This window comes from Eulemur rufifrons, chromosome 6, assembly GCF_041146395.1.
Source record: "Eulemur rufifrons isolate Redbay chromosome 6, OSU_ERuf_1, whole genome shotgun sequence".
Taxonomy (NCBI): domain Eukaryota; kingdom Metazoa; phylum Chordata; class Mammalia; order Primates; family Lemuridae; genus Eulemur; species Eulemur rufifrons.
Window position 1 is genome coordinate 78,651,430 of NC_090988.1, and position 20,642 is coordinate 78,672,071.

The following is a 20,642-nucleotide window of genomic DNA, read 5'->3' on the forward strand; positions in this document are numbered from 1 at the left end:
TATTTGTAATCATTGGGTAATAATAGACTCTAGTGGAGTCATTTTGGTTGGCAGCAGAAACCTTTCAATGAATTTCTAAGAATTGATTGGCTTATCAATTATAGTCATTTCTGATGCTCAAATTCTCCTGTAATGGGCCAGTTGGGGTCCCTTCAGCATTTTAGGATTTTGATTGTGATTGCATTGGATTCCTAAATTAATTGTTAAGGGAAAATTGATATCTTTGTAATATTATCTTCTCCATAATTCATCCTCTTATGGAATATAGTGTTTTTTTTTTTTTTTTTTTTTTTTGAGACAGAGTCTCACTTTGTTGCCCAGGCTAGAGTGAGTGCCGTGGCGTCAGCCTAGCTCACAGCAACCTCAAACTCCTGAGCTCAAGAGATCCTCCTGTCTCAGCCTGCCGAGTAGTTGGGACTACAGGCATGCACCACCATGCCCGGCTAATTTTTTCTATATATATTTTTAGCTGTCCATATAATTTCTTTCTATTTTTAGTAGAGATGGGGTCTCGCTCTTGCTCAGGCTGGTCTCGAACTCCTGAGCTCAAACGATCCGCCCACCTCGGCCTCCCAGAGTGCTAGGATTACAGACGTGAGCCACCACGCCCGGCCTGGAATATAATGTTTTTCTCCTTATCCAGATCTTATTTTATGTCTGTTAGTATTATACCATTGTTTCCCACATGGATACATATTTTAGTTTTAGCAGTTCTTAAAATATAATTTCCCTACACTGTTCTATAATTGGTGACTGATTATATATGGCAATTATTGATTTTCCTATCTCCATCTTACATTTGGCATTTTTGTTGAATTCTCATTTTAATAGTTTTTTCCAACTGATTCTCTTGCATTTTTAGGTAGACAATTACGTCTTATAAAAACAAGGGTAGTTTTATCTCTCTCTCTCTTTTTTTTTTTTTTAAACTTACTCGTTCTGGCCTCTACTGGGTAATAGTAGCAGAGATAGCAAGCATCCTGGTTTCCTTTTTGATATTAAGTAAAATACATAATGTTTCACTATGAAATATATTTTTATTGGTTCCTGTTATACTATATTCCTTAAATTCAGAAAATTTCCTTCTAATTTGAGGTTCTTAAGTTTTTAAAAAATCAGTAATGGGTATTGAATTCTGTCACATGTCATTTTTGAGCTTTTCTAATAAATGCTTTTTTCACCATATTCATGTGTTACTGTGATAAGTTATTGCTTGATTTCTTAATGCCAAACATTTTTTTTAAAAATTTCTGCCATGAACGATTTGGTCATGGGTAATTATTTTAATCCTTTTCAAGATTTAACTTGCTAGTATTTTACTTGGTATTTTTACACTTAGGTTCATAAATAAGATTAGCTTATATTTTTTGTTGTAATCTTGTTCACTTTTGTATTCAGGATTATGTTGGTCTTACAAATTAATTGGGAAAGTTATGTTTGTCTAAGCTTTGAAACTTTGCCATATAAAATAGGGATTTGATAGAACTTTCTAAGAATAGATCTAACTGACCCTCTTTCCAAGTTTTTCCTGAGGTAGCTTGGTCTATCTAGGTCAATTTAAGAACGTTATATTTTCTAGGAAAATTGTTCCTTTTGTTTAGATTTTTAAATTTGTTGTTATAAAGTTGTACATAGTATTACCTCATAAGTTTTTAGTCTCTGCTGCTTCTGTAGTTATGGCCTCTGTCTTGCTCGAAATGATTATTTGCATCTTTTTCCTTATCAATCTATGAAAGGTTTTGCCTACTAAATGGTTCTTTTTGAAGAACCAGACTTCTTTTTTTTGCTCTTGTTGTCTTCTACTCACTTTTTCTTAATGTCTACTTTTATCTCGGTGCTTTTCCCCTGTCTTCCTTGGGTTTAATTTAATACTCTCTTTCTTCTGGCTTCTTGAGTTTAATACTTAGTTTATTTTTATATTTTCTATCTAATGAATGGCATTTAAGCTGTAAGATTTTTTTCTTTGTTCCACACTCTGGCCATATTCCACTAGTTTTAGTTTATAATGCTCTGTCTTTTCCAAATGGTTTATCGTTTCAGTTTTGATTTCCTTTTTAGCCCATGGTATGAAGATTGGTCAGGGGTTCTTTTTCTGATTCCGAGTAGTGTTTTTTTTTAATTATTAATTCATGACCCTGATTATGTTCACATTTTGGAATTTATGGATATTTTGTTAGTAAATGGTAAACTTTTATCAGTATTCCATGAATGCTAAGTGCTAATAGATTTTGTTTGGTAATATTATTCAAATCCTTTATATCTTTTAATTTTTGTTTAATATAATAGATGACATTAGGCTATGTAAGGAAAATGTATGTGTATATTTTGAAGGTAAATGACATGTCTGTCATTTGCCTTAAGGAATTTGCCTTAAAATACCCTAGCAAATACAAAAGGGATGATGGCCAGATGAAACAAGTATAGCAAAATGTTTGTGGTTCTTATGGCTGGGTTGTGGTACAGGAGGGTTTGTATTCTCCACTTTGGTGTATTCTTAAAATTTTATAATAATAAAAAGTTTTTAAAAACCCTCTCTGTCCTTATTTGTTTTTAGATTGCTCGATCTGTTGATTCCTGAGAAAGGTGTGTTAAAGTGTCCCAGTGTGTTGTATTGTTTTTCTAATACTGTTTACTTGATGTTTTGAATCCATGTAATTAGGTGCATAAAATTTTACTACAGTTAAATTTCCTTTTACCATAATAAAATCTCTTTTTCCCATTTAATGAATTCTGGTTTTAATATTACCATACTAATTTTGTTGTTGTTAGTATTATTTTAGTATATTTCCCATATCTATGTTTTCTTTTGGAACATTTTTTCTTAATGAAATATAACCCACATATATGGAAATGTAATGTACACAAAGAAGAATATGTAACAAAATTTCCATAAATTTGCAAATGCAGACATCATTCAAGCCATATTCCCTGGGCATAATGCAATAACTTTATAAAATAGCAGAGGAAAAAAAAAAAGAAAGGAACAAAGAATTAAAAACAACTCTGTTTAAAAAGGAAACCAAAACTGAAATGAAAAACTAATTGGAATGGACAGTGGAGCATTATATATTGAAACTAAATGTGGCCAGAGTGTGGTGCAAAGAAGAAAATTTATGGTGTTAAATGCCATTCATTGGAAAGCAAGAAAGTATAAAAATAGAGTATTAAACCCAACCAATAACTCCTAGAGCAAACCGCTAATTGACTTGGGTGGTAATCACTTCCTTGCTTTTTTTCTATAATTTTAATATTTGTATATTCATCTCTAAAGACTATACTTTTGTTTGGCTTATTTTAAAACTTCATATAAAGAGCATGTACATACAGCATTGATATACTTTCCTTCTGTTAATTTGGAAGCTATACATTCTTTTTTAATAAAAACATTTGCTTATCTTTTGTCATGGAAATTTCCAAATACATTAAAAAGTACAGAGATTGGCCTAATGAAACCCAATTCATGCATCATCAATTTCAGTAATCATTAATACTATGGTCAGTCTTGTTTCGTTAATATCTTTGTCTACCTGCCCATCCCCTGATTATTTTGATGAAATATTTCTGTTCCGTTATTGGTTATAATAGAAATTACAACATGTATTTTCAGCTTCTTGAAATCTGTCAGTATCTTACTTTTCTGGATAATACAGATTTTTGAACACTGGAACTCTGCTTAACCTCCTCCTAACTTAAATATTATCGTTACCATGTATTTTAATTCTATATATTTTTTTAATAATCAACAAGACATCATTAATAGTGTTTTAAATAGTCAGCATTTCTTTAGATTTACTTATATATTTACTACTTTAACCTTCATTCTTTTTTTTTTTTTTTTTGAGACAGAGTATCACTTTGTTGCCCTGGCTAGAGTGAGTACCGTGGCGTCAGCCTAGCTCACAGCAACCTCAAACTCCTGGGCTCAAGCGATCCTACTGCCTCAGCCTCCCGAGAAGCTGGGACTACAGGCACGCGCCACCATGCCCGGCTAATTTTTTCTATATATATTTTAGTTGGCCAGATAATTTCTTTCTATTTTTAGTAGAGACGGGGTCTCGCTCTTGCTCAGGCTGGTCTCGAACTCCTGACCTCGAGCGATCCACCCGCCTCGGCCTCCCAGAGTGCTAGGATTACAGGCGTGAGCCACCACGCCCGGCTAACCTTCATTCTTATACCTCATTTCTTCTTAGGATTATTTTGCATCTGACTAAAGCATGTCCTTTACAATTTCATTTTTCTGAGGGTCTGCTGGGTAGGAGTATTTCTGTTTTTGTTCACAAATGGCCATGTGATTTCTTTTGCCATATAACTTGGGAAGTATTTGCAAAATTCAGTGACATTACTATAACAAAATCCCTTTTATTCCTTCATTTTTCCATTATTTATATGAACATGGTTTCTCAGTTCTTATCAATAAAAATAAAAAGCAGAAATAAAATTGATTGTAAAATCTGTCTCAGTAAGTAATATTCACCCATGGATCCACTTACAAATAATTTTTATATGCCACATCCAACAGAAGCATTCTTTTTACATTTAATACTTACTAAAATTTGAAAAGTTATTAATTTGGATCAACTGCAATTATTACAATGTTAGAAATGTTTAATATTTAGAATTCTGGTCACAAGACAAATCAGTTTCCATTTATGTACATATTTTTATGACAGAAAAGTGTGACAGTATAGCTATAATATTATAGAAATATATTACTTTAGGGTAAAATTCTATACTATGGGCTCCTAACATGATTAGGTTATTCATCTGTTTTTCCTCAGCAGCCTTTTTCCCTTGATTGGGAAGAATCATATAAATATATGAGGGTAGCTTTAATTTGGTACAAGAACAGGCAGGCTAGCTGGTAACAATAAAGAGTGTTTTACTCCAGTTGTCAAACACTTAGTTCACTTATTCCATTGCCAGTCTTCATTTCCATTTCTTCTATGTGTCAGAGGTCTGGGTTTGCCTCAGGCTCTGCTTTGATTCTCTCTGGGCTTCACCACTATGCACAGGTAGAATTCACTTTTCTCAGGGTGCAGATTTTGCATGTTAGCCTATGGTCAAACACTCCTGCATATAGCTGAGTATAAGGAAGGGGATCACTGGCCTTCCTGTTTTTATTTACTTATTATTATTATATCTATGATTACTTAGTTCACCAAAATTTATTCAGAATTACCACTGGAACGCTACATGTTCATTTTATTTGTTCCTCAACCCAGAGATCCTCTGTTAGCTCTAGCCTTCATTATTTTTTATATGTATATCAGTAAACACTTTTATTTACTCAGACCTAAATTTATATAATTAAAAATATAGGAGAATTTGATCACAGTGAAAAAATCGTCTTTTGTAATCTCATGGTTGGTCACATATTTGTAGTTTTTAAAACCTCCCCCAGGTAATGCTAATAACAGTAAGGTGGAAGATCAGTGCTCTCAAGCATATTGGTCAATGATTCTCTAATGGCGGCATTTCTCTAGTCTTTAAAGTATTTGTTTTTAAAAGCTTTATTGAATTATAACTCATATATGATGACATCCATCCATTTAAAGTGTATAATTCAGTGGTTTCATAGAGTTGTGCAGCCATCACCATGGTCTAATTTTAGAACATTTTCCTCATTCAAAAAGAATCCCTGTACCCATTAGCAGTCAGTCCACACACTCACACCCAGCTATAGGCAACCACTAACCTACTTTTTTCTCTGTATATTTGCTTATTTTGGATGTTTCATGTAAAAGGAGCCCTATAATATGTGACCTTTTGTGACTGGCTTCTTTCATTTAGCATGTTTTCAGGGTTTGTCCATGTTGTAGCATGTATCAGTACCAAATTCCTGTTTATTCCCTAACAGTGTCGATATACCTTACTTTGTATATCTATCCATCTGTTGAGGGACATTTGGATTTTTTTCACTTTTTGGCTATTATGAATACATCTGCTGTGAACATTGATGTACAAGTGGGGGTTTTTGTTGTTGTTGTTTGTTTTGTTTTTTTTTGAGACAGTCTCGCTCTGTTGCCTGGGCTAGAGTGCCGTGGTGTCAGCCTAGCTCACAGCAACCTCAAACTCCTGGGCTTAAGCAATCCTTCTGCCTCAGCCTCCCCAGTAGCTGGGACTACAGGCATGTGCCACCATGCCTGGCTAATTTTTTTTCTATGTATGTTTTTAACTGTCCAGATCATTTCTTTCTATTTTTAGTAGAGACAGGGTCTCGCTCTTGCTCAGGCTGGTCTCGAACTCCTGACCTCGAGCGATCCTCCCGCCTCGGCTCCCAGAGTGCTAGGATTACGGGCGTGAGCCACTACACTCAGCCATCACATACAAGTTTTTATGTGGATGTTTTCTCTAGTGTGCACATCTAGAAGTGGAATTCCTCAGTCATATGATATCTCCATGCTTAATAGAGGAATAGCCAAACTGTTTTCCAATGTCACTGTACCATTTTACATTATACATGTGCAATGTATAAGGGTTCCATTTACTCCACATTCTTGTCAACACTTGTTACTGTCTGTGTTCTTAATTGTAGCCATTGTAGTAGGTGTATAGTTGTCTCTCATTTTGATTTGCATTTATCTAATGTCTAATGATGTTCAGCAGCCTTTATGTGCTTTCTGATCATTTTTTATATCATCTTTGGACAAATGTCTATTCGGGTCCTTTGCCCATTTTTGAAATTGGGTTATTATTGAGCTGTAAGAATTTTTAAATATATTCTGGATATAAGTCTGGGGCATATATATGATTTTTAAACATAATTTCCCATTCTGTGGGTTATCTTTTCACTGAGTTGATGGCATCAGATGCAGCATAAAATTTTTACATTTTAATGAGGTTTAATTTATTTTTTCTTTGGCCAGCTATGCTTTTGGTGGCTTATCTAAAGCCATACTCTAAGAGTATTATCGTTTCAGCTTTTACATTTAGGTCTACAATGCATTTTTGATTAATTTTTGTGTAAGGCATGAGGCAGAGGGCCAGTTTCATTTCTTTGTGTGCAGCTATCCAGTTGTCCTAGCACCATTTGCTGAAGAGACCATTCTTTCCCTATTGAATGGTTTTGCCACCTTTTTTGAAAATCATTTGGTCATAAATACAGAGTTGATTTCTGAAGTTTCATTCTGCTTCATTATGTGTATATATGTCTGTGTAATTTTTCATTTCTTCTTGAGTCCTTTCTAGGAATTTGTTCATTTCATCTACGTTATTTAATTTGTTGGCATATAGTTTTTTGTAGCATTCTTTATAATCCTTTTTATTTCAGTAGCTTCTAGTGCTGTTTCAAAGTATTTTGGGGTGTTTTCCTTTCCCATATACAGTTGGATTTTTATCTTGTAGGAATTTTCACAGCTTTGGTTGGCTGACCCTTCCTTATCTTTGATCACTTTCACATCTCTATTCTCTAAAAATATCTTTGCTTTACTTCAGTGGAATTGAGGAAAATGTAGGTAGATAGATGTAGGTTGGCAATCTGCTTGTCATCCAGATTCAATTCTCACATCTTTGATTCTTGGAAATTAACAACCATTTTTTAACTTACTGTGGTTTTGTTTCAGCCAATTGGATTGCAAAAATAATCAAGTCTTTCTTTTTAAACTGCTCAGATTTTACACAAAACATGTAAATGTTTAAATATTTGTAGTACTAATTGGCATTTGTTTGATTTAGTTTCAGAAGCCCTACAGGTGGCAACTACTGGCCCAACTGCCAATACTACTGGTACTGCTACTACTTCCTCCACCACTGTGGGTGCAGTTAATCAAGAAACTCTCCACTGTACATCATCTGCAGTAAATATCCCAGAAAATGTAAACTCTACAGAACCCCCAAAGCCCATTGAACTTGATGGTCTTCCTTCAGACCAATTTGCAAAAGGACAAGACACTGTTGCCATAGAAGGTCATACAGATGAGGAGAACACAGAAAGTGGAGGAGAAGGCCAATACAGAGAACGTGATGAATTTGTGGTAAAGATAGAAGACATAGAGACTTTTAAGGTGATGTGAACGTTTACTGGTGTAACGGTGATAGTTTAATTGGAGTGCCTATGATACCCTTCATAATGACTTCAATAACACGCATCTATCTTGAATAACAAAAAAATTATATTTCCATAATTATCTTATAAGTGTTTGATAAAATCAAACTAGTATATGTGAGATATTTTGAAAAAGAAAATCATTGAAAATAATTATAACTTTAACTTAGTTTCATATATTAATATATTTCTGACTAGTCAGTTACATTTCAGTACTGGTAATTATAGCAGTTTTGAAGTGTTAATTTTTTCCAAGGCTCCCAACTCATTATTTTATAGTAGTTTGGAGAAAATCATATTTATATGTTAATTTAACAGTTTAGAGAAAAATAACAGGACTGTCTGGGTGCGGTGGCTCACGCCTATAATCCTAGCACTCTGGGAGACTGAGGCAGGAGGATTGCTTGAGGTCAGTAGTTGAAGACCAGCCTGAGCTAGAGCGACACCCTGTCTCTACTAAAAATAGAAAAATTACCTGGGTGTCACGGTGTGTACCTATAGTCCCACCTACTTGGGAGGCTAAGGCAGGAAGATTGCTTAAGCCCAGGAGTTTGAAGTTGTAGTGAGCTATGGTAATGCCACTGCACTTTGGCCCAGGCCATAGAGCAAGACTCTGTCATAAAAAAGAAAAAGAAAATAACAGGACTATCATGTGAAAGTGGAACTAGACTGAATTTCATGATTTCAAGTTGTAGAACCATGAGTAGGATGTTACAATTTTATATAAGAATATTATAACTATGTGTAAGATAACATATTTTCAGGTTTTTGTTTCCTTGCTTTTGTCTTTTTTTAAAAGATGGAGGTGGACAGGAATGGCATTAAAAAGTATAATGAAAAACATAACATTCAAATCATCTGTATTCCTTTCATTCACAATTAACTACCATTAATATTTTAGCATATTTGTTTCTGTTCTTTTTAAAAATGCACATAGTGTTATAAAATTGCATAAATAATACATGGTAATGTCATTAGCAGAAAACTTTCCAATAACTTTAGCTATACAAAAGGGTAATAGGTTACTTTGTATGTTAGTGAGCTCCCTATTTCTGGGAGAATTTAAGCAGAGACTGAATAACCAAACCAGCTTATAATTTATTGCATAAATTTATGCATTAATTTATTGCATAAATATACTTATGCATAAATTCAGGTAGAGGTAAGAAATAAAAGGTTGAGCTAGGTAAGTCTTTAAGATCTAACGTTCTATAAATCTAAATTATGTTGCTACTTTTTATAAGTATAATCAATTGTGCTTAATACAGGAGGCATTAAAAACAGGAAAAGAACCCCCAGCTATTTGGAAAGTACAAAAAGCTTTATTGCAGAAATTTGTTCCTGAAATTCGAGATGGGCAAAGAGAATTTGCAGCTACAAATAGTGTAAGTAAAATGTGTGTTTACATTAGCCTTCCTATATTTTGTCAGTGATCCTGGGGAAAATATAGAATAACTTAAATTTAGATATATTTTATATTGAATATTTCTGATATAAAATAGCATATTCACTTGCATATGAATATAGTGAAAAAAGACAATTAAAATAGCATAAATTTTGAACTACATGATACTCTGATTCTCTAATTTAAAAATAAAACCAATGGGTAAATACGAACTATTTAAAATTAAATGACTTTATACTGTTGCTTAACTTTTTTGTTTTATAAAGGAAAGGAATTAGTGTTAGTATATAAAGCATTCAGATGGACTCAGGCTCTTACATTGATTATTCTATCAGTCAAATATCCTGATTTACCAGAAGACTGGCAAAAGTTATTTTTTTGTACTTAAGTAGCTGTTCAATAGCTTTGCATAAGTAAGCATCTGCCAAATGTGATTGCTCTTCTATATATGGGCTTGTAGTCATGAATGAGCCTGGAATCATTTTTACAGAGGGTGAAATTAGCCTGGCCAAAGGTGCATTTGGAAAACTTCAAGGATGGCTATGTGATAGTGAATAAAACCAACAAGTAATATTTATGTATAGATTACAATTGTGTAACTCAGTGTTTTTTTTTCCTTAGTACCTTGGTTATTTTGGAGATGCAAAGAGTAAATACAAAAGGATATATGTGAAGTTCATTGAAAATGCAAACAAAAAGGAGTATGTCAGAGTGTGTTCTAAAAAGCCAAGAAATAAGCCTTCACAAACTATCAGGTATTTGTTTTCTTATGTAATGTATTTGTCTGTATGTGTATGTGTGTACACATACAATAATAAGCCTAAGTATGTGTGTATACACACATACTTAGGCTTATTATTGATGCTATCATTGTACAAAGGAGTGTAACAATCAAAGAGATTGATTTTTTTTTTTCATTATATACTAGTTTGATGAAATAAGTGATTGCTTTGAAGAAATGAAAGGGGCACTATAAAGCTCATAGCTACCTGTGGTAGGTTGGGTGCCCCTGACCCTGTGGTTTGTATAAGAATGTATGACCCTGGCCGGGCGCGGTGGCTCACGCCTGTAATCCTAGCTCTCTGGGAGGCCGAGGTGGGCGGATCGTTTGAGCTCAGGAGTTCGAGACCAGCCTGAGCAAGAGCGAGACCCCATCTCTACTAAAAATAGAAAGAAATTATATGGACAGCTAAAAATATATATAGAAAAAATTAGCCGGGCATGGTGGTGCATGCCTGTAGTCCCAGCTACTCGGGAGGCTGAGACAGGAGGATCGCTTGAGCCCAGGAGTTTGAGGTTGCTGTGAGCTAGGCTGACGCTACGGCACTCACTCTAGCCTGGGCAACAGAGTGAGACTCTGTCTCAAAAAAAAAAAAAAAAAAGAATGTATGACCCTAGATATTCTCAATGTAGTATGAAACAGGTCTAGTTTAATTAAGATTCCCACCTCTTGGAAGCAGCTAACCTTATTTTTATGATGAAATTTTATCCACTCAAATCTCCAGACCCAGCATAGAGCAGATCTTGGGCCCCTCCAGGACAGATGCATTTGAGTTTCTATGTCAACACCTGGTACCAGCAGAGCCTATGAGTTTCTGAGGGCCAGTGCTAGATGTGGCTGTCAATGGTTTATCACTCATTACTTCCCCAAGGCCATTGATTATCTGTTGTACATCCCCATACTCTGGAAAATGAGTCCATAAAGGAAGGAGAGGAATGAAGAGAGAGATATTGGGGTTAAATTAATAGTCCCTTAATAACTGAATATTGAATGCCAGTGGTTGAATGTATTTAAAGAAAATTGTATAGAAATCACCACTGACATGTATAGGACTTGGATTTTATTTTGGAGATCTTGGGAGGGTAATTAGATAACCTTTTCCTCTCCTGTGATTTCTCTTTTTTTCTTATTTGATTTTAGTTTGACAAGATTTCTGTGTTAATAAAGTTTGTTTGTAATATTACAGAACTGTTCAAGCTAAGCCAAGTAGTAGCAGTAAAACTTCTGATACTCCAACATCAAAATCTACAACTACAAAAGCCGCTTCCGTGAAACCCAAAGTTAAACAACTAAAAGTAAAGGCTGAGCCACCACCAAAGAAACGGAAGAAGTGGAAAGAAGAATTTTCATCATCCCAATCTGACTCATCTCCTGAAATCCATTCTAGTAGTAGTGATGATGAGGGTGAGTTCTCCATGAAGTGGATACTTTGATAATTTTAGATTATCAGCATGAATGGAGAGGAGCAGTGATGCTAACAATACAAGATTCATTTTTCAGGAGATTTAGCTCCCTACTAAGTTCTGGTTAGGTTTGTCTTTTTTTGATTTTTTGAGACAGGGTCTCGCTTTGTTGCCCAGGCAACAAGTGGCATGATCATAGCTCACTGCTGTCTCCAACTCCTGGGCTCAAGAAATCCTCTGGCCTTAGCCTCTCAAGTAGCTGGGACTACAGGTGTGGGCCACCATGCCTGACTAATTTTATAAATTTTTTTGTGGAGATGGGGTCTCGATATGTTGCTCAGGCTGGTCTCAAACTCCTGGCCTCAAGCAATCCTCCTGCCTTGGCCTCTCAAAGTGCTGGGATTATAGGCATGACCCACCGTGCTCAGCCCTACTTAGGCTTTTATGAAATAAGTTCACATTCCCCAAACACACCAACTGACGCACAGTTGGCCCACACATGCAGCCTTGTAAAACAGAAAAAGCAAAACTCACCTTAATAATGCCAGTATCTCACCTTTTTGGATAGGATGGAGGATAGATCAGGTGGCTAAGTTTAATAAGAATCCTCTGCTTCTAAACTTCTGGGTCTATGTTTATGCTGTAAAAAAAAAAAAAAAAAAAGAATAAACAAGCCTAGGAAGGAGGAACTCAAACTATAATTAATACAATACAATAATGTACGTAATAATGTATAGTACTAATGTGTGTATTTTATATATGCATAGTACCGTATATCTGCCAATAGCCAACCATGTGCTCATGACTGAGGAAGGTATTCTCTCTGTGCCTTAGTTTTTCTTTTTTGTAAAATGAAAAAATTGAAATAGATGAGTTATCAAACTTCCTGACCTTAGAATTATTTTACATTTGTTTTTTTTATGTGTGTGATTTGCTTTGTTTTATTAGAAAAAATACTCAAGCAAGGTCTACAGTCATCGGTCAATTAAGAATGACTTACAAGAACATGAGGCAATAAAATAAAAATACAGGTACAAACTATATATCCAAAACCCTTATATTTGGTAATTTTATAACAAATCAAATTTTACAGAGAAGAAAGGAGATTGCATATTACTTCAAAGATACAGAATTAAGCAGTTAATGAAGTGCTTAAGCAAAAGAAAACAAAAGATAGTAAGAAAACACACTACTTTTCTTTTCTTCTTAAAAATAAATTACATTTGCTACAGATCACATGGATAATACAACCATTCCAGAATGTCTGGAATTAAATGGTTGTTTAATTTATTAAACAACCATTCCAGAATGTATTATAGTAGCAGTGCTTTTATTTGCAGTTCATTTAATTTTATAAGACTCATTTCAAGTATATAGCTCTTTACCCCATTGTTAAGGAATAAAGCTTCTCATCATTTTTATTATTTTTTAATTTTTTAAGGCAAATGAGAAATGATTTATGTATCATGGAACCTTTCCCATTTTCAAACCAAAAGTTTAATTCTCTAAGCTTGTCTATTCTTTGTTTAAAAATTTTGGTGTGAAAACTGCTTTTTATAGCACTATTGTAAAGTGACAACTCCTCAATTAGGAGTATTTTCTGCAGTTTGACTGCATGTAACCACATACTTTACAATATGACCCTCCAACAGTAAGGAGATAATTGATTTTATAATCACTATCAAAAATGAGTACCATCATTCTACTATGGTTATGGGCCCTCCCTCAAAGACTTCCTGAAAGGATGTTTAATGTGTTTTGTTCTTACAAGTATTAACAGTAATATGTAATCTCTTAAGTCTACAAAAGATATTTATTGTTAAAGAAGGTGCTTTATTAACAGTTCTTCTGGCAGCACTGAATTACAATATTCTTCAATATTACTTCTACCATAATATGTACATTTAACTTCCATGCCTCTAGAAAAACACCTGTAATACATTTTCAAAACATAAAAATATATTACAAATCTGAAGCAATGTCCTATCATCTCTATGCAACATTTCTTTGACACAATATTAACAAGTTACACATATTTCCATTTCTGTAAGTTTAAAAAAATCCATATGATTTCTTGCTTACCAAGCAAGAAAGTGATTTTATTTTCCACTTCAAAATCAACTGTGGTGTATAAAGGTTTTAGTTCAAAGATACTTTTAAAAGAATAGAATTTTTCTTAAATTAAAAAAAAAAAAACTCAAAAGGCAAATGCTTTCCTCAGGAAAAAAATTAGTCATGCTGGTTAAAAGAAAATAGGAAGATTATTCAAATAATTTGAAAGAGAGGTTTTTCAAAAGCCATTAACAGATTAGCTATATAGGTAAATATTAACATACTGTACTCCATGAGAAAGCCCTAGTCCAGAAAAGAGAGCCACCGGGCAGACTGGAGCACTCTTTAACAGTAACTTTTCAGCCCTAATTCAATAGATGAATTTTTAGTTGATTGCAAATGTCCTTCCCTGTTTGCTTAAATACAAATTGACCACTTCTCTTTCAACCTCTTCTGCTGCATTATTCTGTATATGTTTGGATCCAAAAGCAAGACTGTATCTTTGGGTAGCTTTGATAAGTAAACTACTTTAGTTTTTAATTGGTGTCACTTTTCATTCACCAACACATCAGGCAGAATGTCTTCAGGCATCCAGCAAAGCAAAAGTTTTATCTTTCTAGAATCTTCTTTTCTCTTAGCTATTATATTACTATGAAAAACTATTGAGGATCCTAAAGAGCTTGTATTTAGATAGTACTTGTTGCTATTTACCGTATTAGAAGTCAAAACTGAAATAGTTGTATAATACAAGAATACACCAGCACACATTCCATTAGCCATCAAAGCTTGTGATATATGCAAGAAATATCAAGCAGTTCAGTGCGTTATTGCAGAGGTTGCCAAATTATGGTCTGCGTACCAAATCTTACCCTCAGCCTGTTCTTGTAAATAAAGTTTTATGTTGGAACACTGCTGCACAGATTCATTTACATATGTATACAATTGCTTTCCCACTATGGTGACAGACTTGAGTAGTTGCTACAAGACTATATGAGAAATTCAGAGACTATTTGAGAAATTCAAAATATAATCTTGGCAGAACTTAAATGATGAATTACTTGTGGGTGTGGTTGAGGTTGATAATCAGTATCGTTTCTGACTTTACAAATATCATTGCTTGAGAGATGGTCTTGGAGATTATTTGATTAGAAATAAAATCATAATAAAAATTCTTCAGTCCTGAAGTCCAAGTCTACTGTTTTTTGTTTTTATTTGTTTGTTTTGTTTTGTTTTTGAGACAGACTCACTCTGTCACCCTGGCCACAGTGCAGTGATATCATGGTAGTTTACTGCAACCTCAAACTCCTGGGCTCAAGTGATCCTCCTACCTCAGCCTCCCAAGTAGCTGGGACTACAGTTCCTTGTCACCACGTTTGGCTAATTCTTTCTTTTTTTTTTTTGTAGAGACAGGGTCTTGCTCTTGCTCAGGCTCGTCTTGAACTCCTGGCCTCAAGCAGGCCTCCCAAGGGCGCGTTGGCCACCACACCCAGCCCCTGAAGTCTACTTTAAATGTTCTATTTTTTAACAGCTGTTTGTGGGCTAGGCATAGTGTGTATGCTCATTGTTCCAGCTACTCAGGAGGCTGAGGCGGGAGGATTGCTTGAAGAGTCCAGGCGTTTGAGACTAGTCCAGGCAACATTGTAAGACCTTGCCTCTGAAATATAAAAAAAATTCTTAAAAGGCAATTTGTGAATGGTTGTTTAGAAGTGTATACATCAGAATCTATAAGGAAGTTCAGTGTTTTGAGTATGTATTGAAGACATTAATACGTAACTTTTACAGTTAGCAGTCCTGTCTACTAGAATAGAGAAGTTTGGGTTCTGAATTTGCACTCACTATAGTTTCCTCCAATGACAATAAAGATAAATTTTTCTTTCATTGATAACTTGAGTGACCACTAGGTGTCACTAATAAGTAAGCAAACATTTTTAGTGCTTTTAAGTAGGAAATATTGATAAACAAATTGGCAGGCTGGTGATTTTCAAACTCTTGTTTCAGGAGGCCCTTTTAATCCTCAAATATATTGAGAATTCCAAATACTTTTATTTATGTGGGCCAAAGCTATTGATATTTACTAAATACCAATTAAAGCAGAAATGTAGAATATTTATTTAAAATGAATCCATTACTTATTAACGCAAGTTTTTTTTAACAAGTATATTTTCCAAAACAGTATTTATTAAGATGAGAGCATTTTCATATCTGTTCCTACATTGTTATTATATGTTATTTTGGTTAAAGTATATTAGGAAAATCCACATAGGTGTGTAGTTAAGAAAGAGGAGAATTTAGATTGCCTTTTCATATAATTATGGGGGGTTTTTTTGTTGTTTGTTTTTTTTGAGACAGAATCTCACTCTGTTTCCCTGAGTAGAGTGCCATGGCATCAGCCTAGCTCACAGCAACCTTAAACTTCTGGGCTCAAACAATCCTCCTGCCTCAGGCTCCCAGGTAGCTGGGACTACAGGCGTGCACCATGTCACCCAGCTAATTTTTCTATTTTTTTTAGTAGAGACGGGGGTCTCACTCTTGCTCAGGCTCAGGCTTGCTTGAACTCCTGAGTTCAAGCAACCCTCACACCTTCGCCTCCCAGAGTACTAGGATTACAGTCGTGAGCCACCGTGCCTAGCCTGATTTTCTTGATACTCAAAACTTGACAAGTAGTTGCTTCTTGAATTTTCATGGTCTGCTACATTAAAATCTGTTGGTTTTGCTCTTTCAATATCTCTCATCCACGCATGGTTTTATAATGTCATTCATTGGTCATGTGAAAACATTAGCTCAGTGATACAGATTTTCCAAAATTTTATACTTTTTTTCACATTTTAATAAATTTTGGCTAAATATATGTAACATAAAATTTGACATTTTAACCATTTTTAAGTGTATAATTCAGTAGCATTAATTATATTAACATTTTTTTTTTTTTTTTTTGGTTGAGACAGAGTCTCACTTTGTTGCCCAGGTTAGAGTGAGTGCCGTGGCGTCAGCTTAGCTCACAGCAACCTCAGACTCTTCGGCTTAAGCGATCCTACTGCCTCAGCCTCCCGAGTAGCTGGGACTACAGGCATGCGCCACTATGCCCGGCTAATTTTTTCTATATAGATTTTTAGTTGTCCATATAATTTCTTTCTATTTTTAGTAGAGACGGGGTCTTGCTCTTGCTCAGGCTGGTCTCGAACTCCTGACCTCAAGCGATCCACCCGCCTCGGCCTCCCAGAGAGCTAGGATTACAGGCGTGAGCCACCGCACCCGGCCACATTAATTATATTAACATTATTATACAGCCCTCAACACTACTTCTAAAACTTTATCACGCCAAACAAACTATATAATCATTAAGCAATAAACTCCCCGTTCTTCTCTTCTTCTCGCTGCTGGTAACCTCTAATCTATTATCTGTCTTTATAAATTTGCCTGCTCTAAATATCTCATGTAAGTGGAATCATATTTGTCCTTTTGTGTCTGGCTTCTTTCACTTAGCAAAATGTTTTCAAGGTTCATCCATGTTGTGGCATGTATCCGAACTTCCTTTTATGGCTGAATAATATTCCATTGTATGTTAATACCACATTTTATTTATCTTTTTGTCTATCGATGGACACTTAGGTCGTTTCCATCTTTGGCTAGTTGTAAGTAATTGCTGTAATGAACATTGGCATCAAGTATCTGAGTTCCTGGTTTTCAGTTCTTTCGGTAGTTGCACTATATTACTTTCTTACCAGGAAAACATGAGGGTTCTAATTTCTCCACATCCTTGCTAACACTTGTTATTTTCTGGTTTCTTTTTGTTTTTGTTCATTAAATCTATCCTAGAAAGTTTGAAGTAGTATCTCATAATGACTAATGATGTTGAGCATTTTTTCATGTGCTTATTGGCCATTTGTATATCTTCATTGGAGAAATGTCTATTCAAATCCATTGCCCGTTTTTTAACTGGGTTGTTTGGAGTTTTTTTTGTTACATTGTGAGTTCTTTATACATTTTGGATACTAAATTCCTATCAGAGATAATGAGCTGAAAATCTTTCTTGTTCTGTAGATTTTCTTTTTCACTTTTTTTTTTTTCTTTGTTTTTTAAGGCAGAGTCTTACTCTGTTGCCCTGGCTGAAGTATAATGGCATCATTGTAGCTCGCAGCAACCTCAAATTCCTGGGCTCAAATGATCCTCCTGCCTCAGCCTTCCAAGTAGCTGGGACTACAGGCATGCCATCATACCCAGATAATTTTTCTACTTTGTTAGAGATAGGGTTTTACTCAGACTGGTCTCAAATTCTTGACCTCCATTGATACTCCCACCGCAGCCTCCCAAAGTACTAGGATTACAGTTGTGAGCCACTTCAACAGGCCTAATTTTTTTCTATTTTTAATAGAGATGGGGTCTCGTTCTTGCTCAGGCTGGTCTTGAATTCCTGGCCTCAAAGAGGCCTCAAGCAGGCCTCTGCCTTCGCCTCCCAGAGTACTAGGATTACAGATGTGAGCCACCTTGCCCGGCCCCTACTTAATTTTTAATAACCAAGTCTGAATGGGCATAATGTGTCTATCAGTCATTCTTTCAAATAAAAGTGGTATTCCATGGGGGGAAAAGTATCTATTAATAGTTTATCTTGTAACTAAAATAACTGTATGGATGCTCTTCCTGGCAATAACCATCATAGAAGTGCTTTATGTGTACCTCCTATTTCATCACACAGAATATTAACAAGACATTTACTGAAGAGTAGAGATTTAATTAATAATTTTTACCGCTACATCAAGGACTATTCTTAAGTAAGACATGTTTTATTTTTCCCTGTAAATACATGGCAGTGACATGACAAAGTCATGGTGGAAAAGGTACATAATCTCTTCATATTATTATGAAAATAGTTTTGATATCAGAGACCACTGAAAGGGTCTTGGGAGCCTGCCAGGGGTCCATAGACCATACTCTAAGAACTATTAAAGGGTATGATTTGGTTATATATTTGAATGCAAAAAGTCAACATTGAGACAAATTTTTATTTTATTATTTATTATTTTTTTTCTTTTTTGAGACAGAGTCTCACTCTGTCACCTGGGCTGAAGTGCTGTGGTATCAGCCTAGCTGACAGCAACCTCAAACTCCTGGGCTCAAGTGATTCTCCTGTCTCAGCCTCCCAAGTAGCTGTAATTACAGGCACATGGCTAATTTTTTTCTACTTTTAGTAGAGACAGGGTATTGCTCTTGCTTGGGCTGGTCTCCAACTCCTGAGCTCAAGCAATCGTCCGGCCTCAGCCTCCTAGAGTGCTAGGATAACAGGCGTGAACCACCACACCCGGCTGAGACAAACCTTTATCTTGCTTTTCTTGCCATTGAATTCGAGCAAAATTTCCTCTGTGCACAGCTACATTTACATTACATTAAAGTTTTTAAAAATATGTCATGGACAAGAATTTTATGGTAATTTAAGTGTAGAAATGAAAAAGAAATCTATATGTTAGTTTGTACATTAAGTGTATTCTGGTTTCTTTACTACCTAACCATAGAGAAACAATCAAGATTAGAATAGAATTACCTGGCAGCAGATGTCTGTGGTAGGGCCCAGGCAAAGAGAAATATTAATAGGTTTTTACCCAGCCTACATTTCCATGTGCTGGGCTGGTATTGTGTTTCGGAATCACCCAGGAAGCTTTTTTTTAAGTATAATGTTTAAGCTTCATCAACACTACCAAAGATTCTGTTTTAGTAATTCTGGCAATCTGGTTTCTTGTTTTTTTAAAAAGCTCTCCAGTGGTTGTGATGTGCAAACCAGCTTTGACAGTCTCTTACCTGGGATATTTTTACAGGTAGAGTGAGAAAGCTTTGAATTTGAAGAAATTGTATCTACAGTCTTTCATCTACTTATAGGCTCTTGTTGTTAAAGTTGTCAGGAAGGAAAATTTAATATTTCATCTTTTCTCCCTCCCAGAATTTGATCCTCCAGCTCCCTTTGTCACTCGCTTTTTGAACACAAGAGCAATGAAGGAAACCTTTAAGAGCTACATGGAATTGCTTGTTAGCATTGCCTTGGACCCTGACACAATGCAAGCCTTAGAGAAGAGCAATGGTACAGTCTGCTAAGTAGTACTGTAGTGCTTTCTGGATGTTTTTTAAAAAATTCTTATCTGTTATATGTTTATGTATTGCTGCTGTAATATATACTTACAAATTGTCAGGTAAATACATAATATCTTAATTCTAAAAGATGATCATATCTTTTCATGCATTATCTAAATATTTGAATAACTTTATATTGAAAGTATTTTTATTGCTTTCTACTCATAGAAAAATTATATGGCTGCTCATCAGTTTCTTTCTGTTCTAGAATATGTCATCCTCATAGTATTACACTAACTATCTGTATTATATGGAAAATCTGTATGCCAATATATTCTGTTTTCCAGTAATTAGTAAGATGAGTCAGATGATAATGGTGTAAAAATTAAAATTGTATATTTGTATCTTTAGTAAAGGATAAATCACAGAGAAATTATTTTTTAATCCATTAGTATTAAAATAATATATGTATTGAATTATAGCAATTAATACTCCTTTTATTCTTTTATTAATTTTTTCTTATTGTAAAATAGGGATGAAATCAAATGAAATAAACTGGCACAATTCATAGATCTAACATTGCTCAGTAATATTTACCCTTCAGTTATTATATCATTCACCAAAGCCAAGTAAAAGAAGGAAAGGATTAATGAGCCAGTTTCCTTTAGTGTTTTTCTATCAAAATGAATTGTACAGGTATAAGATCAAAAAGTAGTAACAAAGAGTAGTCAGTAACGATATACTTCAACAGAATGCCTGATAATGTAATCATTCATCACTTAATGATGGGGATATATTCTGAGAAATGTGTCATGAGGTGATTTTTTGTTGTGCTAATATCATAGAATATACTTACACAAATCTAGATAGTATAGCCTACACATCTAGCCTCTGGCTCTT

At 34.8% G+C, this 20,642-nt stretch overlaps 1 protein-coding gene across 4 annotated transcripts in view; it reads left to right on the forward strand.

Moving 5' to 3' along the window:
* The window catches only part of QSER1 (glutamine and serine rich 1), an 80,600-nt gene that overhangs the window by 47,228 nt on the left and 12,730 nt on the right, over positions 1–20,642 (forward strand). For 3 of the 4 annotated variants that reach the window (XM_069471247.1, XM_069471249.1, XM_069471250.1), the window contains 5 exons: positions 7,681–8,003; positions 9,313–9,429; positions 10,071–10,204; positions 11,417–11,634; positions 19,615–19,752. In XM_069471247.1, the coding sequence (XP_069327348.1) occupies positions 7,681–8,003; positions 9,313–9,429; positions 10,071–10,204; positions 11,417–11,634; positions 19,615–19,752 (930 nt within the window). The remainder of the gene's footprint in view (positions 1–7,680; positions 8,004–9,312; positions 9,430–10,070; positions 10,205–11,416; positions 11,635–19,614; positions 19,753–20,642) is intronic. The other variant, XM_069471248.1, reaches the window with a different exon arrangement.